General features: G+C 47.6%; 2 protein-coding genes across 2 annotated transcripts; both read right to left on the bottom strand.

The window, feature by feature from the left end:
* Window positions 1–12: 12 nt before the first annotated feature.
* Window positions 13–7,884, bottom strand: LOC124472823 (mitogen-activated protein kinase kinase kinase 20-like). The gene is made up of 11 exons (XM_047027913.1): window positions 7,496–7,884; window positions 5,789–5,876; window positions 5,142–5,243; window positions 4,952–5,017; window positions 4,816–4,844; window positions 4,586–4,723; window positions 4,321–4,407; window positions 3,306–3,380; window positions 2,990–3,096; window positions 1,612–1,750; window positions 13–1,385 (listed from the first exon to the last, which is right to left on the bottom strand). The coding sequence occupies exons 1-11, from the start codon at window positions 7,652–7,654 to the stop codon at window positions 477–479; spliced, it is 1,899 nt and encodes a 632-aa protein (XP_046883869.1). The 5' UTR covers window positions 7,655–7,884; the 3' UTR covers window positions 13–476.
* A 688-nt stretch (window positions 7,885–8,572) lies between these two features.
* LOC124472827 (rap guanine nucleotide exchange factor 4-like) lies at window positions 8,573–23,513 on the bottom strand. The gene is made up of 30 exons (XM_047027919.1): window positions 23,446–23,513; window positions 20,348–20,490; window positions 20,075–20,163; window positions 18,787–18,933; window positions 16,332–16,404; window positions 16,072–16,133; window positions 15,259–15,365; window positions 15,021–15,142; window positions 14,722–14,905; window positions 14,526–14,610; window positions 14,331–14,391; window positions 14,172–14,248; window positions 13,674–13,820; window positions 13,447–13,541; window positions 13,216–13,301; window positions 12,785–12,863; window positions 12,398–12,548; window positions 12,128–12,216; window positions 12,003–12,033; window positions 11,810–11,888; window positions 11,544–11,690; window positions 11,341–11,438; window positions 11,109–11,234; window positions 10,805–10,983; window positions 10,614–10,704; window positions 10,428–10,478; window positions 10,249–10,336; window positions 10,070–10,134; window positions 9,914–9,968; window positions 8,573–9,755 (listed from the first exon to the last, which is right to left on the bottom strand). The coding sequence occupies exons 1-30, from the start codon at window positions 23,511–23,513 to the stop codon at window positions 9,628–9,630; spliced, it is 3,003 nt and encodes a 1,000-aa protein (XP_046883875.1). The 3' UTR covers window positions 8,573–9,627.
* Between the last annotated feature and the right edge of the window lie 2,313 nt (window positions 23,514–25,826).

Here is a 25,826-nt window from a genome sequence, read left to right as displayed (position 1 = left end):
GAAACAAAACTGTCTTTGTCTTTCCTTTTATTGAAAAATGAAACAATATACAGAGAAAACTGCAAGGACAATTTCACACGTTTGATCACAGTAAGAACGGACAAAGTCAAAGCTTAGTGTTGGGGACAAATCAAAAGTCTAAATGATCTAAAAGCAGGAGGAACCATCTCTCTCTTGCTTCAAGTGCTATACGACCTATGTGACACTGGCATCTGTGTCTATTAGTTACATTGGCACAGCAGGTACACCTTATTAAAGGCTAGTCACTGGGACTACAATGACCAGAAAACCAGCGGTCAGAACCACACTTCCCATAATACATTAGTATAATTGCCTACAACTTGAAACAGAAGGATCTTTATACATTTTGCAATGATATAAAAGGTATGGCTGAACAAAAAAGTGTTTGTAAATACCCAACTTTTTGTGTCCCAAATCTTGCCCAATCAGTGTGTGTGTGTGTGTGTCAAGATATCCTAGTCACTGTCATCAGACCAGCCCAGCTCTATCATGTCCATAGCAGTGGCGGCCATGTTGATTTTACTTCCCTGTCGAACACTGCAGCTTGTAGACGAGTTCTGATTGGATGAGGAGCGCATGCTCACCTGCACCCCCGAGTGACCTATGACCCCTATCTCCCCCCTGATCTTCTGGCTCACCCCCAGGTCGCTGCGCTGACCTCTGACCCCCTGACCTCTGACTCCTACCAGCTCCCCCAGATTCATGTTGATGTCCATGTCTTTTAGCCCCTCCATTTCCCCCATATCCTCCATGTCCAGAGACATCATGTCTTCCAGCCGTCCCATCCCCCCCGTAAAGCCCTTCAGCATGGTCTGGAGCCTCCCTCCCTCCACCCCTCTCTCCTCCTGCCTCTGCTCCACTATCTCCACTTCCCCCCATCCTCCCTCCTTTTCCTTCTCTGGCTCTCCTCCAAACCCGCCCTGAAAGCCCCGGAGCATCGTGGTCAGCCTCCCACTCCTCTCCAGCCCTCCGCCCCTCTCTCTCTCCCCCCATCCCCTCTCCTCCCTCTCGACTAGTCCTCCAGGAAAGCCCCTCAGCACCACCTGAACCCTCCCCCCCTCCATGCTACCGCCCTCCTCCTCTCGCTCCCTCTCCACCCATACTTTCTCCTGCAGCCCCCCCTCGCCCTCCACCTCCCCCAGCGCGCCCTGGAACCCCCTGAGCATGGCCTGCAGCCGGCCCCCCTCCAGGCTCCCCGTGCCCCTCTCGGTCCCTCCGTCGAGGGTCCTCTCCCTGTCTCCGTTGCTCAGGGTCCTGATGAGGCAGCTCAGGCCTGCCGTGGCACAGTTGGACTCCTGGGACTGGGACCTGAAGAACGACTCGGACCCCAGGCCCCGAGGCAGCACCGGTATGGGGGAGAAGAACTGACAGAGACGAAGGGTGAAGGGAGAGGTTTGAGGGAGAGAGGGGAGAGATGGGGGAGAGAGGTAGAGGATGAGGAAAGAGACAAAGGGGAGAAAATGTAGGGAGAGACAAATACCTCGTCAATATAAAACACATGAGGACCTATTAACATGATGGAGATGTTGAAGAACCATTCTCTGAGTTTTGCATCCTGTCAGAAAACCATTACTGAGGTTTTCCACTCACTGGAGTGACATTGGACCGCTCCATGAGTCTCTCCTCCCACAGACGCAGTCTCTGCTCTCTCTCCTCCAGCTCCTTCTCCTTGGAGCTCAGGTCTCTCTCCAGCTTACGCAGCCTCTCCAGAGTCGACTCAATCTCACACCTGCCAAAACACAAACATACACACACACCTATCAAGACACAAACACACACACACACCTGTCAAGACACGCACACTTTACTGACTTCATATTCAGATCTAGCTGCTGCCCAGCTCCTGCCTTTCTCTTCCAATGTTTCACTGTTTTCCCCTAGGTGTCACTGTAAGGCTACTAATCTGTAGATGCCATAGACAGAGCCCCACACACATAAACATCATCAACTCTCACAGCATCTAAATATAGACTGACATCTGACTCAGAACCATCGCTCTCTCCGTCTTTCCCCTCTCTCTCCAACCCAAATCCCCCCCCCCCTTCACTCCACCCCTTAACCCCCTTGCCCCAGTTCTATCTCCTCTTCGCCCACGCTCTCTCTCCCTTCTTCTCCCCCCCATCCAGGTCTGTACACCACCCATGCTACAAACGTCCCTCATAATTGATTGCCTTACAGCATACTTCTTCTTATTATTATGCTGCATTATTGCATACTCTTGTCAAACTCGCACAGAATCTCTCGCCCCTCCCCCACCCTCTCTCCCTCTTATCCCTCCCCCTCTTCTTCTACCTTCCCCTTGTCCCTCTCTCCTTGTCCGCTGTTCAGCTTTTCATACTTCACATATATTCTCCAGATTTCTGCCCACTCTCATGCCACCCCCTTTGTTTCCTACACTTGACTTCTAGTTGGCCCCCTCAGAAACCTCTTGTGCTACCTCTTCCTCGCCTCATTGTTATCCTCCCTCTCTCTTTGTCCCCCCACATTCTCTCCCTACCACACTCTCTCTGACTCTCTCTCTCTCTCTCTCTCTCTCTCTCTCTGTCTGACTCTCTCTCTCTTTCTGTCTCTCTGTGGAAACAGGCAGGGTAGTGGAGGAATCTTACATGGAGACTTTCCAGGGGGCTTATTATAGACCAAAGCAGAGTACCGGGTCACACATTTAGCTTCACTCCTGAGAGAGTTTGAGAAATGTGTGTGTGTTTGTATGTGTGCATGTGTGTGTAGGGTGAGAGAGTTAGTGAGGGACTTGGAAAGAAAAAGAGAGAGAGAAAGCCATAATCGGTACAGTAAGCAAAGTCTGAACAGCCAGAATCTATGAGACAGACACGAGAGAGTGCAGAGCTTGCTACATACACTCACAACCTTCCAGGAAACCCCTGGACACACACACACTTACAGCCTCTACAGTGTAAACCTCTGAGAAATACCCGTCTCCTTTAGAACAGGAATGTGAGTGTGTGTGTACCTCCACTTTTCCTTGTTATGTAGGAAGGAGTTACACTGGTCTGGCAGGCGACTGTCATTAGACATGGTCTCCAGGGTCCCCAGGACCTGCTTAAACATCGGGCGCTCCTAAAACACACACACACATACGGATTCAAATAACACAATGTATACTCGAGGATCATTTGATGCCATAATCAACGCAAACATTTATATACTAATAAAATCCTCTGGCGTTTCAAACCTTCCATTGTGACTCACGAGTAAGGACACCATAGGTGTGTGTGTGTGTGTGTGGTAGAAGTGTCATCCTTGACTCCTGACCTGTGCCCTCTTACCTTAGGCTCAGCCTGCCAGCATTTCTTCATGAGGTCTGCAAAGCTGGCTGGACAGCTGCTGGGAATGGTCAGTCTCTGGAACACAAACACACACACAAACGACAGACAAGACAACTGAGCATAACCTTGTACAAGAATGGAAAGAAGCTCAGATGACTTCTATGTTCCCATTTAAAGTTGGAGCCCAGAAACGGAATATTCATATCAAGGGTCTCCTTAAAATGAGGGGCTCTGGGCATGGCATCTGGAGTTTTCTCTTGGGATTACCACTTTAAATATCTCAGACAGAGAGAGTGGGGAAAGATAAAGCGAGAGAGGGTAGAGGGAGGTAAAAGGATAGGGGAACAGAGGAGTAGAGGGGATAGAAGGAGAGATGGATTGAGGGATAAAGGAGGTAAAGGGAGAGGGGGATAAAAGGATAGAGGGGATAGAAGGAGAGGTGTAGAGTGGGAGAAGGGGCAGTAGGAGAGGGGGATAGAGTGAAAGAGACTGTGGGTTATTTAGGGAAAGCAATTGGACTGGAGCCAACATCCTTCCCACAGTACCCAGGACTCATGTTCTCTGATCTGTGTGTTAGTTCAGGAGAGAGCGTAGTTTGTTGCTGCCCTGAGAGAAAGAGAAGAAAGAGAGAGTGGTGTGTTTGTATGTCATCCCGAGGGAGAAAGCCTGTTGTGTGTGTCTGTGCGAGGGAAGGAGAGACTGCTGTGTGTGTGTGTTATGGGAAGGGTTCCATTGGATAAGTCAATTACTGGAAAGCATACCAATACATAGTGCAACCCCTCCACCCCCAATATTGCTCTGGTTCTTTTTATCCCCACACACACAAACTCTCACACACACACAGTAAAAAATCTCCCGGCAGAGAATCTGGCACAGCTCCACAGTAGTGTATCCCGGCCTTACAAGAGCAGCGGGTTGACATCAACCCTAAAAATACCCCTCCCCACCTCACAGTGGAAACCATGAGAGCATCACATTGTTGTTGTGTGTGTGTGCGTGTGTTGGATGTGTGTACCTCTTGTTTCTCCACCACCAGCCAGGCTACCTGCAGTCCTTCAAAACCTTTGAATGGGACCTCTCGAGTCAGCATCTCCCACAGCACCTGACAGGACAGTTCCGAATGCAGGAAGAAGTTTAGAGATACACAAAGTCATACATACACTCAGCCATCCACTAACCACACTCACACAATAATCTCTTATAGGGCTTCTTGAAAATCAGACCTCTGACGTAAAGCACCGTCTGTACATTCTAACACACACACACACACACAGCCTCACCACGCCATAGGAGTAGGTGTCACAGGTCTCGGAGACAGGGAGACTCTGGATGACCTCAGGGGCCATCCAGGGGAAGGTGCCCACCACGGTCATGTGAGTGGTGTGGGTCAGGAACTTAGACGCTCCAAAGTCACAGATCTAGAATCCAACACACACAGAGCGTTCAGCGCGACAACTCACCCCTCAGTAAACACACACAGACACACATACATGTGCTTGAGGTACCATACCTTTAGCACTTTGTCTGCTGTCACCACCACTGTAAAAGAGATACAGGTGCATGGAGTCAGTTGACACATTCATCAAGGATTGACAGTTCAGCCATTAGGTGAGTGTGGATGAGTGTGTATCTCATCAGTGCATTACCGTTGCGTGACTTGAGGTCTCTGTGAATGACTTTGACAGGAGCTTCTGCATGGAGGTAATGTATTCCTGTTGGAGGGCAATAACAAACACCTGATCAAACAGCAGCCTCTTTTCCTCCAAACATCCTGGAATGATCTGGAAAGAAAGAAGTGTGCATGTGTTTGGCATGTGTTTTTACAGCAGTATGTACCTTTGGCAATGTGCATGGCCCAGGTCATGATCTGCTCCATGTCCATCTCCTCACTCTGCTCACTGGATAGGTACTCATACAGGGAACCCCCACTGGCATACTCTGGAGAACCCAACATAGACACACACACACATACCCTGTTGACCTTGGGCCACTGTAGAGCAGACACATGTAGACAGACATTCACACACACATGCAGGCAGACTGTCCAGACCTGTCAATTACTCCCTGGACTCATTTATCACAGGGTGTTGAGAAACGTCAGACCCAGATTAACACCTCAGAAACACACGGTGGCACACACACGTACACACACACGTGCACACACACATGCACACACACATGTGCACACACTGATACATGCACATCTAGTAGGTATAAACAGTCTACTGTAACATATAAGTCTGGTGTTCAGACATAGACTTGTTTTAAGACCATGGAAAATAACCCTGTGGAGGATAGAATAGGTCAGATGGTGTTGCAGGAAGCCAGGTTATTGGAGGTTGTCAGAGTTTTATTTGAACCACATGACCACAAAAAGACACATCAAAACAGCATGGCTTGAATTTCAAATGTTCTGCCAGTAAACTCACACACGTGCACTCACAGACAGGAAAACAAACTTGTTATTTCGACAGCAGTCTGACCTGTGACAATGCCGTAGTTTGGGGCTTCCAGAACAGCTCCATAGAACTGAATGATGTTCTTATGGCTGAGGACACTCAGAATCTCAGCCTGAAGATAGAGATAGAGAGAGAGACAGAGAGAGAGAGAGAGAGAGAGAGAGAGAGACAGAGAGAGAGAGAGAGAGAGAGAGAGAGAGAGAGAGAGAGAGAGAGAGAGAGAGAGAGAGAGAGAGAGAGAGAGAGGACGATTGAAAACGGAAAGAAAAAAAAGAGATTGAGAGAGAGCGATGAGCTCGAGATATAGTACCGGGCACAACAATTTACAACTCACGGGAATATAGACACCACTGATTCTGTTTGTGTGCGAGGGCCGAGGAGTCTTTGTTAAGCCTTGACCAAAGCACATGCTCTCTGATTGCTCTTGGCAGGTCTGCTCTAGTAACCAGTGTTTGTGGCAGCATCTGTGTACAGTCTCAACCCTTCACACTGGGCTCTGACTCTGGCTGGCCAGAGACACCACACCAACATGGTAACTACGCCATCAATCATCTGACCTGACAAAGGCTACAGGTCATATTGCATGTGAAGCAACAACAACTCATTACTGCCTGCCAATGTAGCATGTATCCACTTCACTGAGTCATGGAAGAATTTATGATCATACATTATCAGTACACTGTTATAGACTGATACAAGCTCTCTTTCGTTTGAAAGAGTTGCTCTATTTTGGGGGGGGGTTCTGTTTTTTTTATATCCTCGTTTACAAGGAGTTCCTTGTCTCCTCCTTGTACATGACTGCTCCTTCAAGGGGTTTGAATTAGAAGAGGCACATTTTCAAAAACGTAGTTTGAGTGTGTGTGAGTAATGGCAGGTGTGTTGGCTTGTGCTGGCTTTTGTTGGCAGTGCCCGTGGCTTTCACCTTCTCTACCAGTGTAAACAGGCCATGGCAACAGACCTCTGGTGATCATCACCCCCCAGACGGAAGCTTCCAACTTAACCCACTGGCTGCTCCCTCAAGCCTGCCGGACACCAGCAACCCCCCCAACTCTGGGCCTGTCACCCTGTCCAACACCCATTGAGTCTGGGCTTCAATTTGTGGCAGGATCCCCTCTGTGGAGATCCCTGGATCTCTGCTGCAAGACTCCCATAGTCACAGAACCAGAGCTGTCCTACACTCCCAACCCTCCCACACACACACTTGTATAAGCGCACATAAACACACACACACACATACATATTGTACAGACAGGACAGTTAAGTACTGTCTCGTGCACACTAGCTCAACTAAACCCACACAAAAAGAGGAACGGGGGAGCAGTCATCAACGACTACTTAATAAACAATACAAGGGGGAAGCAGGGCGAGGGAGAGAAGAGGAATGGGGAGGTATGTTCAAGATAAACACCACACTTCCATTTGGAAGACAACAGAATGGGGAGGGAGGGAGGATGGGAGAGAGAGAGGGAGGTAGCTGTGTATAACCATTCACCCCTGAAACTATCATAGGCATGGGAGAAGCCATTATGGCACTGAGCTCTGGCACACCAGTATGTCAGTACGAAATACACACACTGTCACAGATACAACACATGAATGGACTCAATATGGCTGTATTAGGAATGCCTAGAAGCCCTCAGTTCACTTGTATTAGCCTGTGTGGTTAGGGTTAGTGGTTGTGGTTTGTGTATGTACCTTTGTGTGTGTATACTGTGTCTGTTTCTTTCTTACCTCTGTCTCGATCTGCAGTAGTTTTTTCACAGCCACCTCCTTGTCCTGAGATATCCAGTGGGCTCTGTAAACACTGCCGAAGCTTCCTCCGCCACAGTTCTCATGGAAGCGCAGGTCCTCATGCTGTATCTGCACGAACGACGCTCCAAGGGACGACATGGCATACTGACAAACACACACTACCACCGCTGCCGACGCTCAGAACACACACACTCAGAGAACCGAGCGGAGAGGGAGAGATTTACGAGAACCACCGGGGAATCGTAGCTGAGAGAGGACAAACTTCGGATAACACGAGAGAGAAAAGGGAGAGAGAAGTTTGCTCTTGGTCAGAGTCAGCAAGTTATGGCTCCCTCCTAGACTCAGACAAGGCACCACACTGCCTTACTGTGGTCAGACCCTGTAACTGCACCTCGCACACGTGCAAACACACACACACACACAGATTTCCTCCTTCACACACACATAGGACTAAGATTTAGGGAGAGGGAGACAGTGTGTGAGTGTCAATAGTGTGTGTTGTTTGTGATTTATGGTCTGCCCTCGTTAGTGAGTGCATTGGGTCGTCCAGTGCCAGACTCTCTGTTCAAATATGGTCGCTGGCATCCAGGGCACGCCTCCTGCCTGGGCTGGGAGGACTGCTTCTATAAAAAGCACAGAACACCGTGCTTTACCAATAACACACACCATCACTCGAGTCTACTGGGTCAGGATTCTCGTAACACCCAGCTACTCTAGTTCCTGACCCTGGTCTCTCACTCTGCGTCTAAAACCCCTCCAGCAGCACATCCACCCGGCACAGTCACAGTGACCCAACCACACAGGAATGACGATGCGACATCATTAGCCACAGGCAGGCAGGATGACATCACCTGGCTTAGAGGTTGAATGGCTGGAACACTTCTCACTTACAGGAGATAAACTACGAGAGAAACCGGTTATGAACAAGAAGCTTGATACACAAGAAGCTCTATGTATTTAAAAAGATTCCACTTATTTGACTTCTTCCACATAATTCCTCAACTCCACATTGACTCATAGACTGTGTTGAAATTGATCTCACATGACTCGTGCTTGTTATATTGGCCGTTTTTATTTACAGGGCACACAGGCAGACTACACACATACACACTCACGGAACAGAGTGCCTCCACACAATGACATCATGAGCTCCTGTGGTCCAATCAGAAACCTGAAGCTTAGCCAGGCTGTTGCCACATGCCTACTCACACAGAACGCAACCTGACACAACTGAGAGATAGGGCAGGACTAGAACAAGCTCATGTATTCAAAATCAAACCTTTGCCATTAGGTAGAGAAATACAGTGCTGATCACGGATCAGTCTCTAAGGAGTAGCTTCATCTGACACTAGAATTTGTGCTTTGATGAAAGAATGAACTAGGACGTGAACAAAGACATCTGAAACACTGTTAAAGCTGTCTGCCTCTACAAAATACTGTATAGGACTAGTATATTCAGAACACCAGATGTGTACTTTCTGCTTGTATAGTATGAATAGGAAGGGACACTGATAATTACTCAAAACAGGCTAAAATCATAACGATTTGCCATTTTAAAATCAGACACACAGGTAAAAGTAGATTTCAATCACTACATACTCTCTTTACTCTTCTATCTACATGTATCTGTATATTCAACACAGAGCAACAGAGACTGATCTACTTTAATCACATCGGTTCTGTAAAGGTACCGTCAAAGTGTGTACCGATGAGGTAAGCTGTGCTGTGGGAACCAGTACTGTTTCTACATAATCCTATGATTACTGAATGGAGAGATAATCGTACACAGTATATTACTCGTTGTAATGCATGCGGGATACTGGATTATGTTCAATCTGTAAATTAGTTCTATCTGCAGTTTATTGAATAGTTGGTTGAAGCCATTGGTTATGTCATGTTGGGGGTGGGGGGGAAGGATGAAGAGAAGAGACTCAGTCAGCATGGTATGAGTCCTTGATTGACAGCCCATGATCGTTGAATGGGAGTGGCTACGGTACAGTTGCTGTGTCCCGAGTGGGATGCGGAGGACTCTGAGTGATGTCACAGAGAGTGATGTCACAGAGAGTGATGTCACAGAGAGTGATGTCACAGAGAAGGCAGAAGCGGTGGGCTCAGGTCCTGCGGGGCTCCAGCCTATAGGAGAGCTGCGTCAGCGTCCTCTGGTTGTCAATCACACACAGCTTCCTGACGTAGCCACGCACCTCGGCGTGGGTCTTGTTGGGCTGACACACATCAGGGTCTGGTGGAGAGAGGGGGGGAGGAGAGAGAGGGAAGGATGGAAGGAAGGTGGGAGAGAGACAAAGGGAGGGAAGTGAGAGGGAACGCTCGCTGACGATCGAGGACCTGACAGGCTGATGATAAACAACAGATGCTGCCAGTTGATGAGAAGTGACTTACTGAACGGCTGGCTTTTGCAATGTCTTACTGCCCTGATCGTGTTAGCTATGATGCGCTGATAAGACAAAACACACACAGAGGACATCAGCACTTAGTCTTAAATGGTATCACATGAGGCAGAGCAGATAATAAATCAGATCAATGGACTAGACTCACCATCTTCTCAAAGTTCACCATGTTGTCTACGAATGTCTTGTTGCCCTCGTGAGTGAAAGTCATGTCTGTAGAGAACAGAATGGAGGATGTTCAGTCCTAATGTCAACACGATTGTAGAGGTAACCATGGGAACCCTATGGTCCCCCTCTAGTGTGTTGCATCTCTACGTCCTGACTCACCTTTGAGGAGGAGGGGCATGAAGGGGATGATTGGCGGCTCCAGTTTGGTCACAGTCAGACGGTAGGCTCGGTGGTTTCTGGATGGGTCCTGGAATCACACACACACACAACACACAGGTGATTAAAAAGTTATAATCACAATCATCCTCAAGCATCACTAAGAAATATAAATGACTTACCATCATACTCTCAAACTCAGCATAGAACTTCTTAAACTTGCTGGGGAGTTTCTACCAATAAGAGAGAGAAAGGAGAGTTAACAGAAATATACTTTTAGACGTTCAATTCAAGTAATGCATGGTACACTTGTCATTCTATATGACCTGGTAGTGGTCTAGTAGTGGTATTGATGTGGTCTAGCTTACCTCCCAGGTCTGACTCAAACGACTAACCGCAGGGTTGCTCATGCCCATAATGATGGCAAAGAAAGAGTTCAGGTTCTTAAACTCCCGACAGCTACAAACAACAACAAATAAACAAGTTAGACAACAACATCCAGTCAAGAAAGGTTTCCACCATTGTAGAATGGTTCAGTCCAGGATCCTGAAGGACTTACTGGGCGGCGATCTTGATGAACTTCTTGAGCAGTTGGACCCGCTTGCTCAGCTGGCCACACAGACACACCTCGGTGACCACCCACAGCTGCACCTGGTTGAACCTGCGCAGGAACAGGTCCAGGTTGGCCGTGGTCCTCCTGAAGCTCTGCCGTCCAAACGTGTGGTAGAGCAGCTCGTGCTGGGGGGGGGGGGGGGGGGGAGGTCGAGACACAGAGATCATGATTGAGGATCCTCATCTGATTCATCTGTTGTTGTTGTTGTTGTATATGGAGAAGGTTCAGGCGCTGTGTGTGTGGTCAGTACCTCGTGTACACAGCTGAAGAGCTCCCAGTCATACAGAGTCATCTGGTAGGCCAGGTCCTTGGAGCTCATCAGCTCAAAACTGGACATGGAGCCTGCCGAAGGACCCTCCTGGTCAGGTAGTGGGGTCTGGAGCACACACATACACACACACACACACACATACATGAACCGATCCGTCCAACCCTTTCCACAGCTATGGAGCCAAGTGGAACCAGACCTGCTGTTATCTCACCAGAGCATTGAGCTGGTCCCTGGGGCAGGCGAACAGACGTCCGTTGATGCCCAGGGTAGAGAACGCTGATACATCATTGGGCTTTAGCATCTGCTTTTCTGTGATGAAACACACACAAACATGCAGAAACACACACACTCCTCTGTTAGAAGCTGGCATACACGGCACTGAATGTCAGCATGTGAATGGGATTGGTTGCTCACCACCGGCAGAGCTGAGATGCACCAATAGCAGCTCGTCGCTGGTACCCAATTTGTCGGCCACAGCGCTAGTCACCTCCCTCCCTGTGGCTGCCACGGCAACCCGGATGGTGGTGTAGGTGTGGTCACTGCAGTAGACCTTCAGCAGGACTACACAACACACACGGAGACATGCACTTGAAATCCAGGAAACTCACTTAAATGTCAGCAGATGATTTATCTACTGAAGCATTAAGAGGATTTTCTTTTTACCACACACACACACTTACTGTCATCTTGGTTTCTGATAGGTTGTTTCTTGGCTAATCTCTCGTCTCCATTACTGAACTGTCTGAGAAGCATCTTCTGCTGGGACAGGCAGACAACATGAGGCGTCAGCTTGAGCACAAGCACACACATACAGGCACACACACAAGCATCCATCAAACGGCAGACTCTACATGGAGAACCATCTGTCCATACCTTCTTCTGTGCGGTCTTGGCCTCCTCTGAGCTGCATCACAGGGATAAAATAACAAGTTCCTGTCATCAGATTCAGGCTCAGGTGACGGAAGTGAAAGGTTAGAGGTCAGGGATAGGATACTTACTGTAGTTTAATGACCTTCTCCAGGTCGGGAACAAAGTTATTCAGAGCTCTGAGCACCCGTGAGTCATTCGACACACTTCCGTATAACTCCTACAGAGAGGGGAAACGAAACTGACTCACGCATACCTGTGCGTAATTGTGTCCATGGTGGTGTGTGTGAGTGTGAGAGAAACAGAGACAGACAGACAGAGAGAGAGAGAGAGAGAGAGAGAGAGAGAGAGAGAGAGAGAGAGAGAGAGAGAGAGAGAGAGAGAGAGAGTTTCTACGCTACCTCCAGGAAGGTGAGAGCAGCCTGGTCCTCCTGCAGGAGGTATGAGTGTGCTGCGGCCCAGCGGAGAGCCAGGGTGAGGACGCGTCTCTTGGTGGTGACGGCGTACTCCAACCGCTCCTGCTCAGAGCCAGGGGGCGCCACAGCGTGGTAGGTACACACAGAGTTAAAGATACAACCTGAACACTGTCTCTCTGTACCACAGCGTGGTAGGTACACACAGAGTTAAAGATACAACCTGAACACTGTCTCTCTGTACCACAGCATGGTAGGTGTTGGACAAATACTGTGGCTGATGCACACATAGTAAGCAGTGAAAAAAAAAGACCTTGAAATCATTGAAAAAAAGGAAGAGAGCGAGAGAAAGAGAGAAAGAGACTGTAAGGATATTGTGCCATGAGGAGTGCGCACAGCTGGCTGCTTGGCATGAAGATACAGTGCATGAGGACAAAGTCATCCACCGCAGGGTCTGAGAGAGAGAGAGAGAGAGAGAGAGAGAGAGAGAGAGAGAGAGAGAGAGAGAGAGAGAGAGAGAGAGAGAGAGAGAGAGTGAGAGAGAGAGAGAGAGAGAGAGAGAGAGAGAGAGAGAGAGAGAGAGAGAGAGAGAGAGAGAGCGAGAGAGAGAGAGAGAGCGAGAGAGAGACAGATGGAGATATACAAACAAGATAGAAAAAGAGGGAGTCAGAGAAAAGAGAGGTAAGGTAGCCTACAACCTAGACACATGGAAAGAAGAGTGGGACTATCAGAGACAAAGAAGAAAAATAAATGAAGAGAATCCTATTATAACAGGATTTATAGCTCCATCTCTGGTGACTCCCTACCTGGTTCACTGTGGTGTGTGTCCATCCTCATGGTCTCCAGAAAATGTTCTAGAATCTTCTCTGGGGTTCCTGATATCACAGTGTACCTGAAGAGGACAGGTGGGACATGGGTTGATACACACATTACACTGAGATGCGGATAATAAGCAGTTGTGCTTAGGTTTGGTGAGCTTAGCTCATCAAGCACACACATACACACACACACACACACACACACACAGGAGTACATACTTGATGTTCCCTAGGGTCGAAGCTCGAGGGCTCTTCTCCAGTACCAGCACAGGCTGCTCATGTTCTTTCAGACGCACAGTATTGGCCTCCACATCCTTGTCACACACACATTTACAAACACACAGATTTAGCTTTCTACACAAACGTCACAACAAAATACATGTCTGCTGCAGTACTGCCTCTCGGCCAGTAGGGGGAAAACAAACACTTGTGCAGTGGCGCTCTACCCTGAGTATCCTGTTGAAGTCCTCCTTGTCCACTCGGAGGAAGTGACAGTTGTCTTCTCTGAGCACGATGGAGGCGGCACGAGGAGAGTCTGTCACCAGCGCCAGCTTCCCAAAGTCATCGCCCTCGTGGAGAGTACACACAACTCCCTAGGACACACACGCCAACAGGCACACGCACACCACACATACGCACTCTCTTAATGAATCACAGCCTGTCACCCAGTCATAACCTTAAGTCAGAGTCAGACAGCGTTCACGTGGATAAGGATTGCGATGAATCATCTGTGTGTGTGTGTGTGTGCGTGTCCCTGGAGCATGTTTGTGCCAGTGATGACAGTGTGTGATGAGCTAAGCCTGTGTGAGCACCAGGGTCTCCAGGGGTGAACCAGTCTGCAGCAGGATGCCCTGCTGGAACACAGCTATCTACTCCTAGCAGACTGGAGGCTTAGACATGTGACTGACATTTCCATACCAGACAAACACACACAGGTAGGGTACCTTGCCGTAGATGACTACATTGACTGAACCTTTCTGGATGATGTACCATGATGTGCCCTCCTCTCCTTGGTTAAATACTGAAAGAGAAAAGAGAGAGAGTCACACACACACGTACACACACACGTACACACAACATGTCTCCAGTCCAGCCAGACTTACACACGGTGCCTGCTTTGGCGTGGGATTCGAAGATCAAAACGCTGGCCAACTCCCTCTTCACCTGCAGATCCACTAAACAGTATTAGCATCAACACAGACACACCCAGAGAGAGAGAGAGAGAGAGAGAGAGAGAGAGAGAGAGAGAGAGAGAGAGAGAGAGAGAGAGAGAGAGAGAGAGAGACCACAGCACTCACTGTGTTGGAGAGGTGGGACAGGGCCTTGATGTGGAGCAGCTCATCATAGATGATCTCCAGGTCATCTGAAGTCCTCTGACCAGGCCTGAGGCACACACACACACACACGCAGGGAATCAAACCCCCATTCCCCTGAGTTGCAGATCGGGGAAACATCGGCTTGGTAGAAGTGTGTGTGAGTGTGTATGCTACTGACGGTTTCCTGAGGATCATGCGGAGCAAGGCGTCAGGGCCGATCTGGGCCAGGAAGAGGATCGTCTCAGGCAGCTCCTCCTCGCTCTCCCTCTTCTCCTCCTCGCTAGGCAACGGCGTGTCCTCGTCCTCGTCGTCAAGGAAACGGTAGAACAGGTACTTGTCCTGGAACCCCAGCTCCTGGTCCACTGGAGGACACGTACACACACACACACACACACACACAGTGTCAGAGTTTCCCATTCATACATCACTCATCACGTCAGTGTCATAGGTGCTTCTGAGTGTGAGAGTGGGTGTTACCATGGGTGAGTCCTCCCTCCTCCAGCAGTGCCTGCCACATGCCCACTGCATGGGAGCGGGTGTGTACACACGCACTCTGCTGTACCAGCCAGTCCACCAGCTCTGTACCCACACAGCACTGCCTGGAACACACATACACGTTCCACAGTATAGGACTGTAAGCATATAACCACTTGCTGTACACACGTCCATGCACAAGCGCACACATCCTCACACACACACACACACACACACTAACCTGTATGTCTTTAGGTGGTATTTCCTGTCTCGTATCATGTGAGGTGCTCTGGAGAGGATGGCGTTACGGAGAACCTTGCCCCCTCTCTGCAGCTTCTCTGACGGAACCTGAAGAAGGCACAGAAACACAAGGTAGAACCCTGACGTTGCAGCACCCTCGGACACAGGTCGTGGAGCCATGTGTTCAGGAATGGTCCTTTGCGTCTCCACACCTGGCCCGGCTGCACTGTCACAGCACACACCATCACTTGCTGTTACTAGCATCGCTACCGGTCCTGTAATTCGCAGTTGTCATGGAAACCACACCGCTGCCAACAGTGATGGTGGAGAAATGAATGGGAGGAGGTAGAGACGTATTCACACACCTGCAGGTCTCTATCACACTCACCGCACACACACACACACACACACACACACACACACACACACACACACACACACACAGCTGCAGATGCTCGGTTCTACAAAGGAGGCCTGGATAATTGGGGCAGATGGTGCCTTTCTTGTATGTGCATGTATTAAGTACCATTAGCATTTCTACAGAGGCAGTGTGTGTGTGTGAGTATATACATAGGTGTGTGGGTGTGTGTCCATGTGTGTTCTTGCCGCTACTATCTTTATGAGTCATCACCACTATAGTAGCCTCTTACTGCCTACACACACAAACCCAATATTTGTGCACACGCTTCATTCGCCCGACGAGCAGAGATTAAAAGGGAGTGTAACCATCATTCTCATTCTATTAGGATCAGCCCAGTTCAGCTCACGGCATATACATGTGTCCCAGCAGAGGCTTCTGGGAGAAAGTACCAACCTTGTGAGTCTTGGACATGATGCTGAGAGGGTCAGAGTTCATGCTGTCCTTATCTGTCAACCCTGGAGGGAGGAAGAGAAGGAGAGAGAAAGGGAGAGGGGGAGGAAGAGAGAATAAATGAAAGGGGAAAAATAGCATCATCTGCGAGTTTGTTGTATAATATGCAATATTTGAAAAACAACCGTTTATGTCAACAAACAGACAAATGTAAAAAGTGTATGTGTGTGTGTGTTGGTGTAATACTGTGAATGTCTACTCACGATCATTGTTGGACGCACTCTCCATCGCTCCATAAGGAGGGGCTAGCAGGCCGGCCATACACTGACGATACTTCTGGAATACAACACAACACAACATGATCCTGCAGCCATCAATCCTACAGCATAGCTGTTCAAACCAACTACTACAGCATCATCCAATAGGCTGGTCTGGCCAGGGCCTGAGTGCACTGCTCAAAACAGGTCTGTAGCCTTTTACATCCTCTCTCTGAATGACCATGCATTACACGCAGACACACACACACAGACAGACTCTCACACACACACACACACACACAAAGTGTTTCCGACGAAAGCCCACAACAAGCCCCTCTCGATACAAAGCCCTTTGTACACCCCGGATCATTTACATATGGAACATCTCACATTACGTAAGACACACACACACACACAGGATGCTGCATTTGAATAAGGGTCAATGAGTGTAGAAGGACAAGAGCAATGTCTCTGTGCTTTCTTCTTTACCACAGTATGTTGCGACTCTTTTTCCCTAAGTTGACCACACACACACACAAACACAAACACGCACACACAACCACACCGACACATACAGATGCATCTTCCAATGGGAAGCTTTCAGTAGCAGTTTTCATCCAGGATTATGTAATTGTACGCTCCATCCGTCTGCTCTTAGGTCATTACCAGGCAGCCCCATGCCACAGGGAGTCAACCAGCAGACACACACACACTTGATCTCCCTGTGATTCTCTCTCTCCCTTCATCTTGCTCCAATGTACATACACACAGACACAAACACAGGAAGACTGTTCCCCATCAAAAGCTTTGTTTCCAAACCCTCCACAAACATCCCCTTCTTTCTGCTCCTCCTCCCACTGTCTTACACATGCAAAGAAACAACAATTAGCCTCGGACCAAACCCAGCAGTACAAACCTAAATGTATCACAGTGTCCACTGCGATATCCAGGCGATTGTCCAGGTAATCCATGGACCGAGGAAAACGGAGACTCACCAATCACAGCCAGCGCTGCTTGTCTAAAGCTGAAGGGTGGCTTGCGGATGGGGAAGCCCCTAGCATCTGCCCTCTGCTCCTTCACTACTCAGAACACAACAGCCACCAGCCAGCATCCTCCTCACAACCTAACCTCAGGTCTCCTCAACCCCCCCTCACACACACACACACTCCCACACACAAACACTTGCACAATGTCAAGTTCCCTCTGAAGCAGCGCTCCCCTTCCCGGCTTGTCCCTACGAGCTCGCCAAGAACACAAGCGCTCTCACACACAGGTTACCACGGTGATCAGAGCCTTTCACTCTGACTGAGCAGCACTACTGAGGAAAGAGAGGGATGGTTGGAGAGGAAAGGGGGAGGGAGAGAGGAAGAGGAAGAGGGGGGGGGGGGAATAGGAGGAGGGGTGGAGTGAGAGAGTAAAAGAAGGGAAGAGACCGAGAGAAAGGGGATTACGAGAGGAGGGTACAGGAAGACAGAGAAAAAACTTCCTGAGTGGGGCAGAGCAGAGTATACAGACGTAGGTAAACAAGGATGAAAGAGCGAGAACAAACCAGGACCCAAGAAGACTGGAAGTGTTAGACTGCATTCACCACAAACTGTCGAGCCCTCTCACAGCTTTACAGGGTGTTACTACTGCATTTCATTATCTTCCTTACAAATCATAATTGGAGACCAGCTTTTAGTTCCATCTTTTTAGCAACTGATAAGATGACACACACACAAAGACGTGCGTCCTTTCTCTCCTTTCTTAGCACCAGACCCAGAGCACACTTAGACACACACAGCCAGTGCATTACTGTCCTTGTTAACGCCTAGTCTGCCTGGTCATTTAACTAGCCCATTAGTCCCTACACTATTCACTGAGGGCTCACAAAGGGGACAATAAAGGGCAGGGTGTGTTTATGACACAAACCTATCAGTGTCTAATCAGCCTTGCCATTTCAGGTACATGTAAGGTTCAGTGGCATCACAACCATCAACGCTCTGTGTATCCATTAAAGGTTGGACCATCAATAGCAAACATGAATAAAACCTTCCTGAGGGGTCATAATCACAGAACCTTTTCATCATTCTGCCACTCATCCCACTTTCTCCACACCTCATAACACCCATCCTACTCACACACGCACGCACACCACTTTAGGTTCACGACTGACTGGGTTCTAGTGTGTATCATGAACCCTGAGGGTACCGCAGACAGAGCACTTAAGCTCTACATGAATACACACACACGCACACAAGTACACTGACACACAAACAAACATACGTACATACACACAGCCCTTCCGGCGGCCTAGTCAAACAGGATGAAGCTGTTACTGGTGCATAGTAGCTGATGCTGAGTGGACAGAGGGGTTTAACTTGGGGTGGACAGCCCTCTAAAGGCCAGAGAGGTAACAACAACTGTGTCTTGAAAAAGATACATAACGTAAACACTGGGATTCACTCTCTGTCTTTCTCACCTCCCAGAGGTTCTTGAACTCTCTCTGTTCGATGCGGAGTAATTCGCTGGTCTCTCTGCTGACGATGGTGGCATGGCGAGGAGTGTTGTCAAGAATGGACTCCCCGAACGCTGTCCCAATCCCCAGGGTGCAGATAGTGACCGCATCCTTATCACACACACAATCAGACAGATACACCCACACACGGAATTAGTTAACTCAGTTCACTTGTAAATCAGTGATGTATTTGCAATATAAAACCTCCATTTTAAAAAGAAGTATAAAACCCCATTCATTGCTCAGGAACAACCTAAGCTAGCTTGAGTGTGCCAGCTCAAACTGGCACAAACAACCACAATTCTTAGAACAGCAGGAACATGAGATGTCATATATTATCATCATTTCCATGAAGAGACTCAGAGAGCTGGCTTATTACAATACTACTTAATTAATGTAATATATTCATTTATGAAGGGCTTTGGAGTGGCGTTTTGTTAAGAACTTGCTCTGGGGCGGGCAATTATTTGACCACTCAGAGACAAGGACACACACAGGCTTTGAAGACAAAAATAACCAATGAAGGACTTAGATCTCTGGAAAGAAAGAGCTTTCATGCTGCTGTGATGTGATGTGATGAGCGTCCAGAAGTGGGCCAGTGTACAGTCCTGCTGACAGCCTGTCTAACTGCCTCTGTTGTCATCCCGGCATCTCTACAGACACCCTCCTCTGTGCTCTCTAGTCTCCCTCTCCTCTCTTTATGACACAATTCTGTATCTTTGTATCTCACAAACATCACAAACACACACACACACACACACACACACACTCATTGTCTCCACCTCGTGCATGCCTTTTCCGCTAAACTGTCTGTTAAACGCAAGCACGCATACACACACGCAATATTTCCTCCTTGTGCGTCCGCTGTATGTCACCTACACACACACGTACAGTGCGCACACACACACACACAAACGCTTGCTCTAATCCACTTGTGAACCCCCTCACATTTGCAGTAACAAGCATAACCCTCAGAGGGGCTGTTACTGAGGCACAGCAGCTTTGCTGGGATCTAGCTGGCGTGCATATTTTAACACGGATACCATACCTAATGTAGCACAACCATGTTAGCATTAAGAGCTGTACATGCTGCTGTACAACAGAACACTCTGACAGCATACAAGGCTGTAGAGTAGAGTTCCAGTATAATCATGGATTGAAGCATTTTGCTTCGATTTGTTCTGGGTTCATCAGCCTAACACGAGCACAGGGCACCAGTGAGAGAGTGTAATCTTCATCACACCTGATTTACCTGGTGGTTGGCAGTCTCTGACACTTTGACGTCCAGCGAGCCAGAGAGAACAGCATACCAGCTGGTGCCTATGTCACCTTGCCGAAACACTGCACAGAGGAGTCACAACAGCTCACCATAGCGAGGAGGCATGACACACATGGGATATACTGGGTATATGTGTGTGTGTGCACGTTTGTGTGCGAAGTATGTACTTATAGACAGTACATGCAGAAGTGTGCGACTATGTGTGTGTGTCGGTGTGTGTTTGTCAGTGTGTGTATACAGACATACGTGTGATGCCCTTCTCCAGGTATTCGTAGAAGGCACAAGAGCAGATCTGCAGGAGGAGGGAAGGGTGGAACCTCTGGAAAGCTTTAACCCCTCGCAGCCTGGTCAGAATGATGTCCACATCATCTCCTGAACGCTCCGCTGGCCTGTACAGAGAAGAGACCATGTCAACAGTGTGTGTGTGTGTGTGTGTCCTGCACAGTTTCTGTGATAAAGAGCTTCAGGCATTACTTTTCTCAGCTCAGGGCCCCCTGCAGAGTGTAGATGTAAGAGCTCATTTGTACTGCTATTTCTAAGACACTTAAACACACAGACACAAACACACAGACATACATAGACACACACATATCTGATCTAATAGCTTATACACACAGGCCTGTGATATGATAATTCTCCAGGGAGTCAAAACCATTCAGGGACTCACAGAGCAGTCTGTGTGTTGGGTATTGTGCTTATCTCTCTAACCAATCCATGGTGTGTGTATGTTTATTTATTTGTGTGTGTGTGTGTGTGTGTCTCTGTGTGTATGTACTGAATGGCTAATGCACCCTGGATGTCTGCAAAGACCTAAGGCTTTTTTCAATCTCTACTTATGTTTTATTTTACCCCAGCTTTCACTGCTTTGTCTGTGTGTCTGCTTTCAACACCATCCACCCACCCATCCTTTTCCCCTCTGTCCTTTAAGACCTTCACTGCTTTCCATGAGGAAAGATGAACGACCCTTTCAGAAATACCTCTGTCTTTTGCTTTACATCACCATTTCTCTTTCTCTCCTCTCTCTATCACCTGCTTTCAGTTATCCCCTCGTCCTTCGCATGCCCTCTTACCCCACCCAAACACACATGCACACTATGAACCACGCGGGGCGGCTAGAGCAGTTGAGTGTCTTCTCGCAGTACAACCGAACACAGGCCGTGCCTAAAGGGCCAGAACAAACTAGAATGATGCCCTGAAGGCATGCTCATCTCTCTCTGTCTCTCTCTCCCTCGGCTGACTCATCTCCCTCTCCTCCACCTACTCCTTTTTTGAAGTCATCCTTCCACATCCCTCTGCCTACTGCCCTATAGGATTGCTATCTAAGTGGGGTTAATCATTTAGACAGGTAGACTCCCACATAAGATACGCACACACAAACACAGTACACACAACACACGGGTTATTAGCTAATGGTTTAAGGTTAAACGATGGCAGCAAAGCCACCATAACCTCTTATGTGTGGGGCTGTCTCCCCCTTCCTCTCTGTATCCTTTTATGCCAAGAGGAATCTGTTATCGCCAGAGGTCTGAGGCTGATATGGACTGAGAGCTGCTAACACAGCCTTTCACCTGGGTCCTATGTCAAACCCATCTACTGTTACCTTCTCCACCCCCTCTCTCATCCGTTATTCTTTAACTACCTCTTGCCCCTTCTTTCCATGTCAGAAGCAATCTCTGAGTTTAACCTTCTGTTACAGTTAAATCAACATGAAGTACATCCTAGGATGTATACACACACACACACTTAAGAGAGCAGGGCAGAGCACAGGTTCCAGAAGGTTCCTCACATTCCTAAATATCTTGACACACCCTGGCACTATGAGGTATTCATTGATGAATCTGAAAATATCACTCCTTTCAAATCCACACCAGCAGTTCATGAAAAATGCACAAGAGCTGCTCCTGTATATTCCGATCAAGGCTTGATGTGCTATTCCCAGGACTAAGCCGTGACTGGGGCACTGTCCATATCAACACTCTACCCAGATGAGCCCTTATCTCATATCATTTTCACTCCCTGTCAATAATGATCTCCTGGACACACTCACACATGAACATAAACACACATCACCTGTCAGTAGATGATGACTAGGGCGTTGTTGCTGACGTATTGATTGGATTGGAGACGTTGAGCACAGTAGTATTGAACGATCTACAGTAAGAGCATGCCCAGTGTGACCTTAGCTTAGCTAAACCCAGGCTGGGTTTGGCTCTCAGGAAACAAACCCCATTAGACAGAGGAAAAGGACGAAGAGATTGTGAAGGAATGATGAAAGATATATAGTTGATTCCCTCCGTGAAAGGCTATGTAATGTGCTCTGTGCTTTCACACCTGTATCAATAGCCATCTAACTATTGAGATACAATCCGCAATAATCTATAATTCTACTCTTGTCGTCAGAGGGAAGAGGGGGGAGCTCAGGTTGCCCATGGTTACCTGAGGATGTCTCATTAAAATGTGTATACTGTATGTGTGTGTATTCGTGTTTGTGTGCTTACATAGTCCAGGGATGTCTTGTACAGTAGATTATTTCATCTCTTTTAATTGGTCCTTTTATTAGTCCTAAATTGGTCTCTGTAGAAATATAATTCAACGCAATATTGCTTCTCTACTTCATTTTATCATAATTGATAACGTGTTTCAAGTCCAGTAGTCTACACAGTACCACAGCCAGTAAACCTCCTGTAGCAACAGACCAACAATGGATAAACATAAATATGCCAAATCACTGCTACTGGCCTATATTCAACTTGTCCAGTCAGTCTACCGTGAATGGGTGGGCAGCAGACTGCTCGCACGCTGCATTCTCTCAATAAGACCCTGCAAAAAAGGCAGACAGTTTTTTTTACGCCTTTATATTCCCAATAATTGTCTGTAATTGAATAATCCAAATAGGTGCAGGTTATACTACAATGGGTAGGTTATTCTATGTGCGTGTATAACACATCAAAAGTAAAAGATGCTTCTCATTTCGTAGCCAGCGGTTAATTCTGTCAATGTGCGGTAAAAGGAATCCCACTGCACCTCGAGCCACCAACGCCTTTCCGACCGGGTAGAAATAGAAAACGCAAAAAAATAGAAACGTGAATTGTTTGAAAGATAGTCTACCGTTATAACCATTACTGATGTTTTCAAACCATATCAAATCTAAAAGGGCGACAAGACAGCTGGAAAATGTCACTGACATCTGATATGCATTAACAAAGCGGTTCCAATCGCACACGCGCGCAGCAATCGCCGGTTACTATATCACGCTGACGCCACTGAATGAATCAAGCAAGAATTCGAAAATGAAACGAGCACGAGGAAGACATGGCCGAAAGGCGGGAATATACTATACCCACCTCTTATCCAGACAGCAGATCCATTCAGCCGATGGGGACGAGTTGGGGGACGTTTGTACCGCGACCATCTTCCTCGGGAATGAGTGTGAAACCGGGGTTGTACAGGAGGCTCTCCGGTCCTCGGTGGTCGTAATGAGCTGAGCTCGCGTCCCCTCCCCGCCTCTTTGTGATCTGTGAGAATATAGAAGTCAACATTTGAGATTCAACACAAACTGTAAAGCCTAACCTACGTTAGACTTTTGGTTCATATGCCGTTGAAGAGTAAAATGTTCAGGTAATTAAACAGGCAACGCTATGATAGATTACTTTCAACAGTATTTAGAAACAGGACCGCTCAGGTGAAAAATTGGTCCTCAGCATTCCTCTTGGCCAACAGCATCAAGAGGGTGAAGTAGAAAGATGTAGGCTAATTAAAATAATAAAAAAACAGCCAATAATGTGGGTGTAAACCAGAGGAAGGGATAATAGCCTAACTAAAGAAAGGTATACTAATCCTGGCCAGAGCAATTTGGCAAGTAAACAGTTGTAGGCCTACCATACTGCATATTATAAAGTCAGACATAATTACATTAAATAAATATTGTCATTCTGCCCTGTGTGGTCCTATGATGTGATGAAATAATCAAAAGTGGAGGGAGAGGAAGGCCAGCCATCACTAAGATGGCTTGTCAACACAATGACAGTCAGGCAACAGTGGGAGGAGGGGGAAGAGAACCAGGAAGTGTGTGAGGTCCAGCCAGTTTTATTGGCTGAAGACAGATGTGCGTGTCCGTGTGTGTGTGTGTTTGTGAGAGAGAGAGAGAGAGAGAGAGAGAGAGAGAGAGAGAGAGAGAGAGAGAGAAAGAGAGAGAAAGAGAGAGGGAGAGTACAGTAGATCAAGAGACAGAAAGATGGGTATAAGTAAAAGGAAAGGGTAAATGAATAATGGGACAAAAGAAAATGGGGTAGTGAGAAAAAGACAGAGATATTCTTCAACTAGTAGTTGCAGTCAGCTCTTGACGCGGTGGATGTTTCTGTTGATGAAGGAGAAAGATAGGACGGAGTCTGGGAAGCAAACACATTTTACCCAGAAACACTGTATTAGTTCCACTCCATCAGGTGAAATACCTGCATGTCCTGTCAGGTGTATGTGTGGGGAGGGGGGGGGGGGGGGCTGCATCTGCTCAAAATTTGCATGACTGTTGCTTAAGGGTGATACAGAAGAGCCTCTGCTTTAAGTTCAGGTAGAATAGCTTGGTGTGTGTGTGTGTGTGTGTGTGTGTGTCAGTGCCAGCTGTCTGAAGCAAGAGATCAACATTTATTAATGTGCCCTCTCTACAGTCTCGAGATATCTATCAACGTAGCGAACGTCTCGTGTGTATGGGTATGTCTGCAAGAGTGAATGTCTGTGTGATGACATGAGGGCATGTTAAGTAGGGCAGTCGTGTGTGTGTGTATGTGTGTGTGACCATCAATAGTAAAATACAAGTCTGCAGTATTAACCTGTGGACAGCAAGTGGCAGTGTTGTAGAAGAGCCTACATCCGCATGAGAGAAACACATCTGGTTCTTTTCCCCAATGAATACCTCAAGTCTAGAGAAAGTGAGTTGACTGTATTTCTGCTCCATTACTTGGTCACGTGTAACAACAATAAAGCAATCCAAAATGTTGTTTGTTTATGTATCACCCAGTGGGTGGTAAAATACTGTGTGATATTTTACGATAAGCTGATAAACTGTATAAACTGTGATTCCCCTGATGGGAGTGTGAATCTCTAAATATGGTGGACTAAATAGATCACCATCTGGGTCACGATTGTCTGCCAAACTCAGCCCACAACTAAGAACACTTTTGCAAATCTGGGAGTCAGATGGCTGAGCGGTGAGGAAGTCGGGCTAGTAATCAGAAGGTTGCCAGATCGATTCCCCGCCATGCCAAAATGACGCTGTGTCCTTGGGCAAGGCACTTCACCCTACTTGCCTCAGGGGGAATGTCCCTGTACTTACTGTAGGTCGCTCTGGATAAGAGCGTCTGCTAAATGACTAAATCTAAATACACACATATACTACAAACCCACACATATAGTCCTACACAAATATATCAAAAGATGCCCACTCTACAGTATTGTGTATGGGGTGGCACAATATAAGTGTTTTCTGTTTTGTTTTGCATTTTTTCTGTGGTTGCTTTTTTTATTTTCTGATTTATTTTGTCTTGGTGATTACAGCTCTATGATAAGGCTAAACATCTAATCTCTAAAGATAAAAACTCATCAATAGGCCTGACTATACACTTGCAATATCTGGGGCCAGTGAAGGGTGTCCTGAACAAGATGATGAACAAGATCCTGGCACGTGATCTCTTTGATGAGTTAGTCCTCATGCTGGCTCAATATAAATAAA

This window comes from Hypomesus transpacificus, chromosome 10 (genome assembly GCF_021917145.1).
Source record: "Hypomesus transpacificus isolate Combined female chromosome 10, fHypTra1, whole genome shotgun sequence".
In the NCBI taxonomy this organism is placed as follows: domain Eukaryota; kingdom Metazoa; phylum Chordata; class Actinopteri; order Osmeriformes; family Osmeridae; genus Hypomesus; species Hypomesus transpacificus.
The sequence above is the reverse complement of the archived record's forward strand: the minus strand, read 5'-3'. Positions and strand labels throughout refer to the sequence as shown.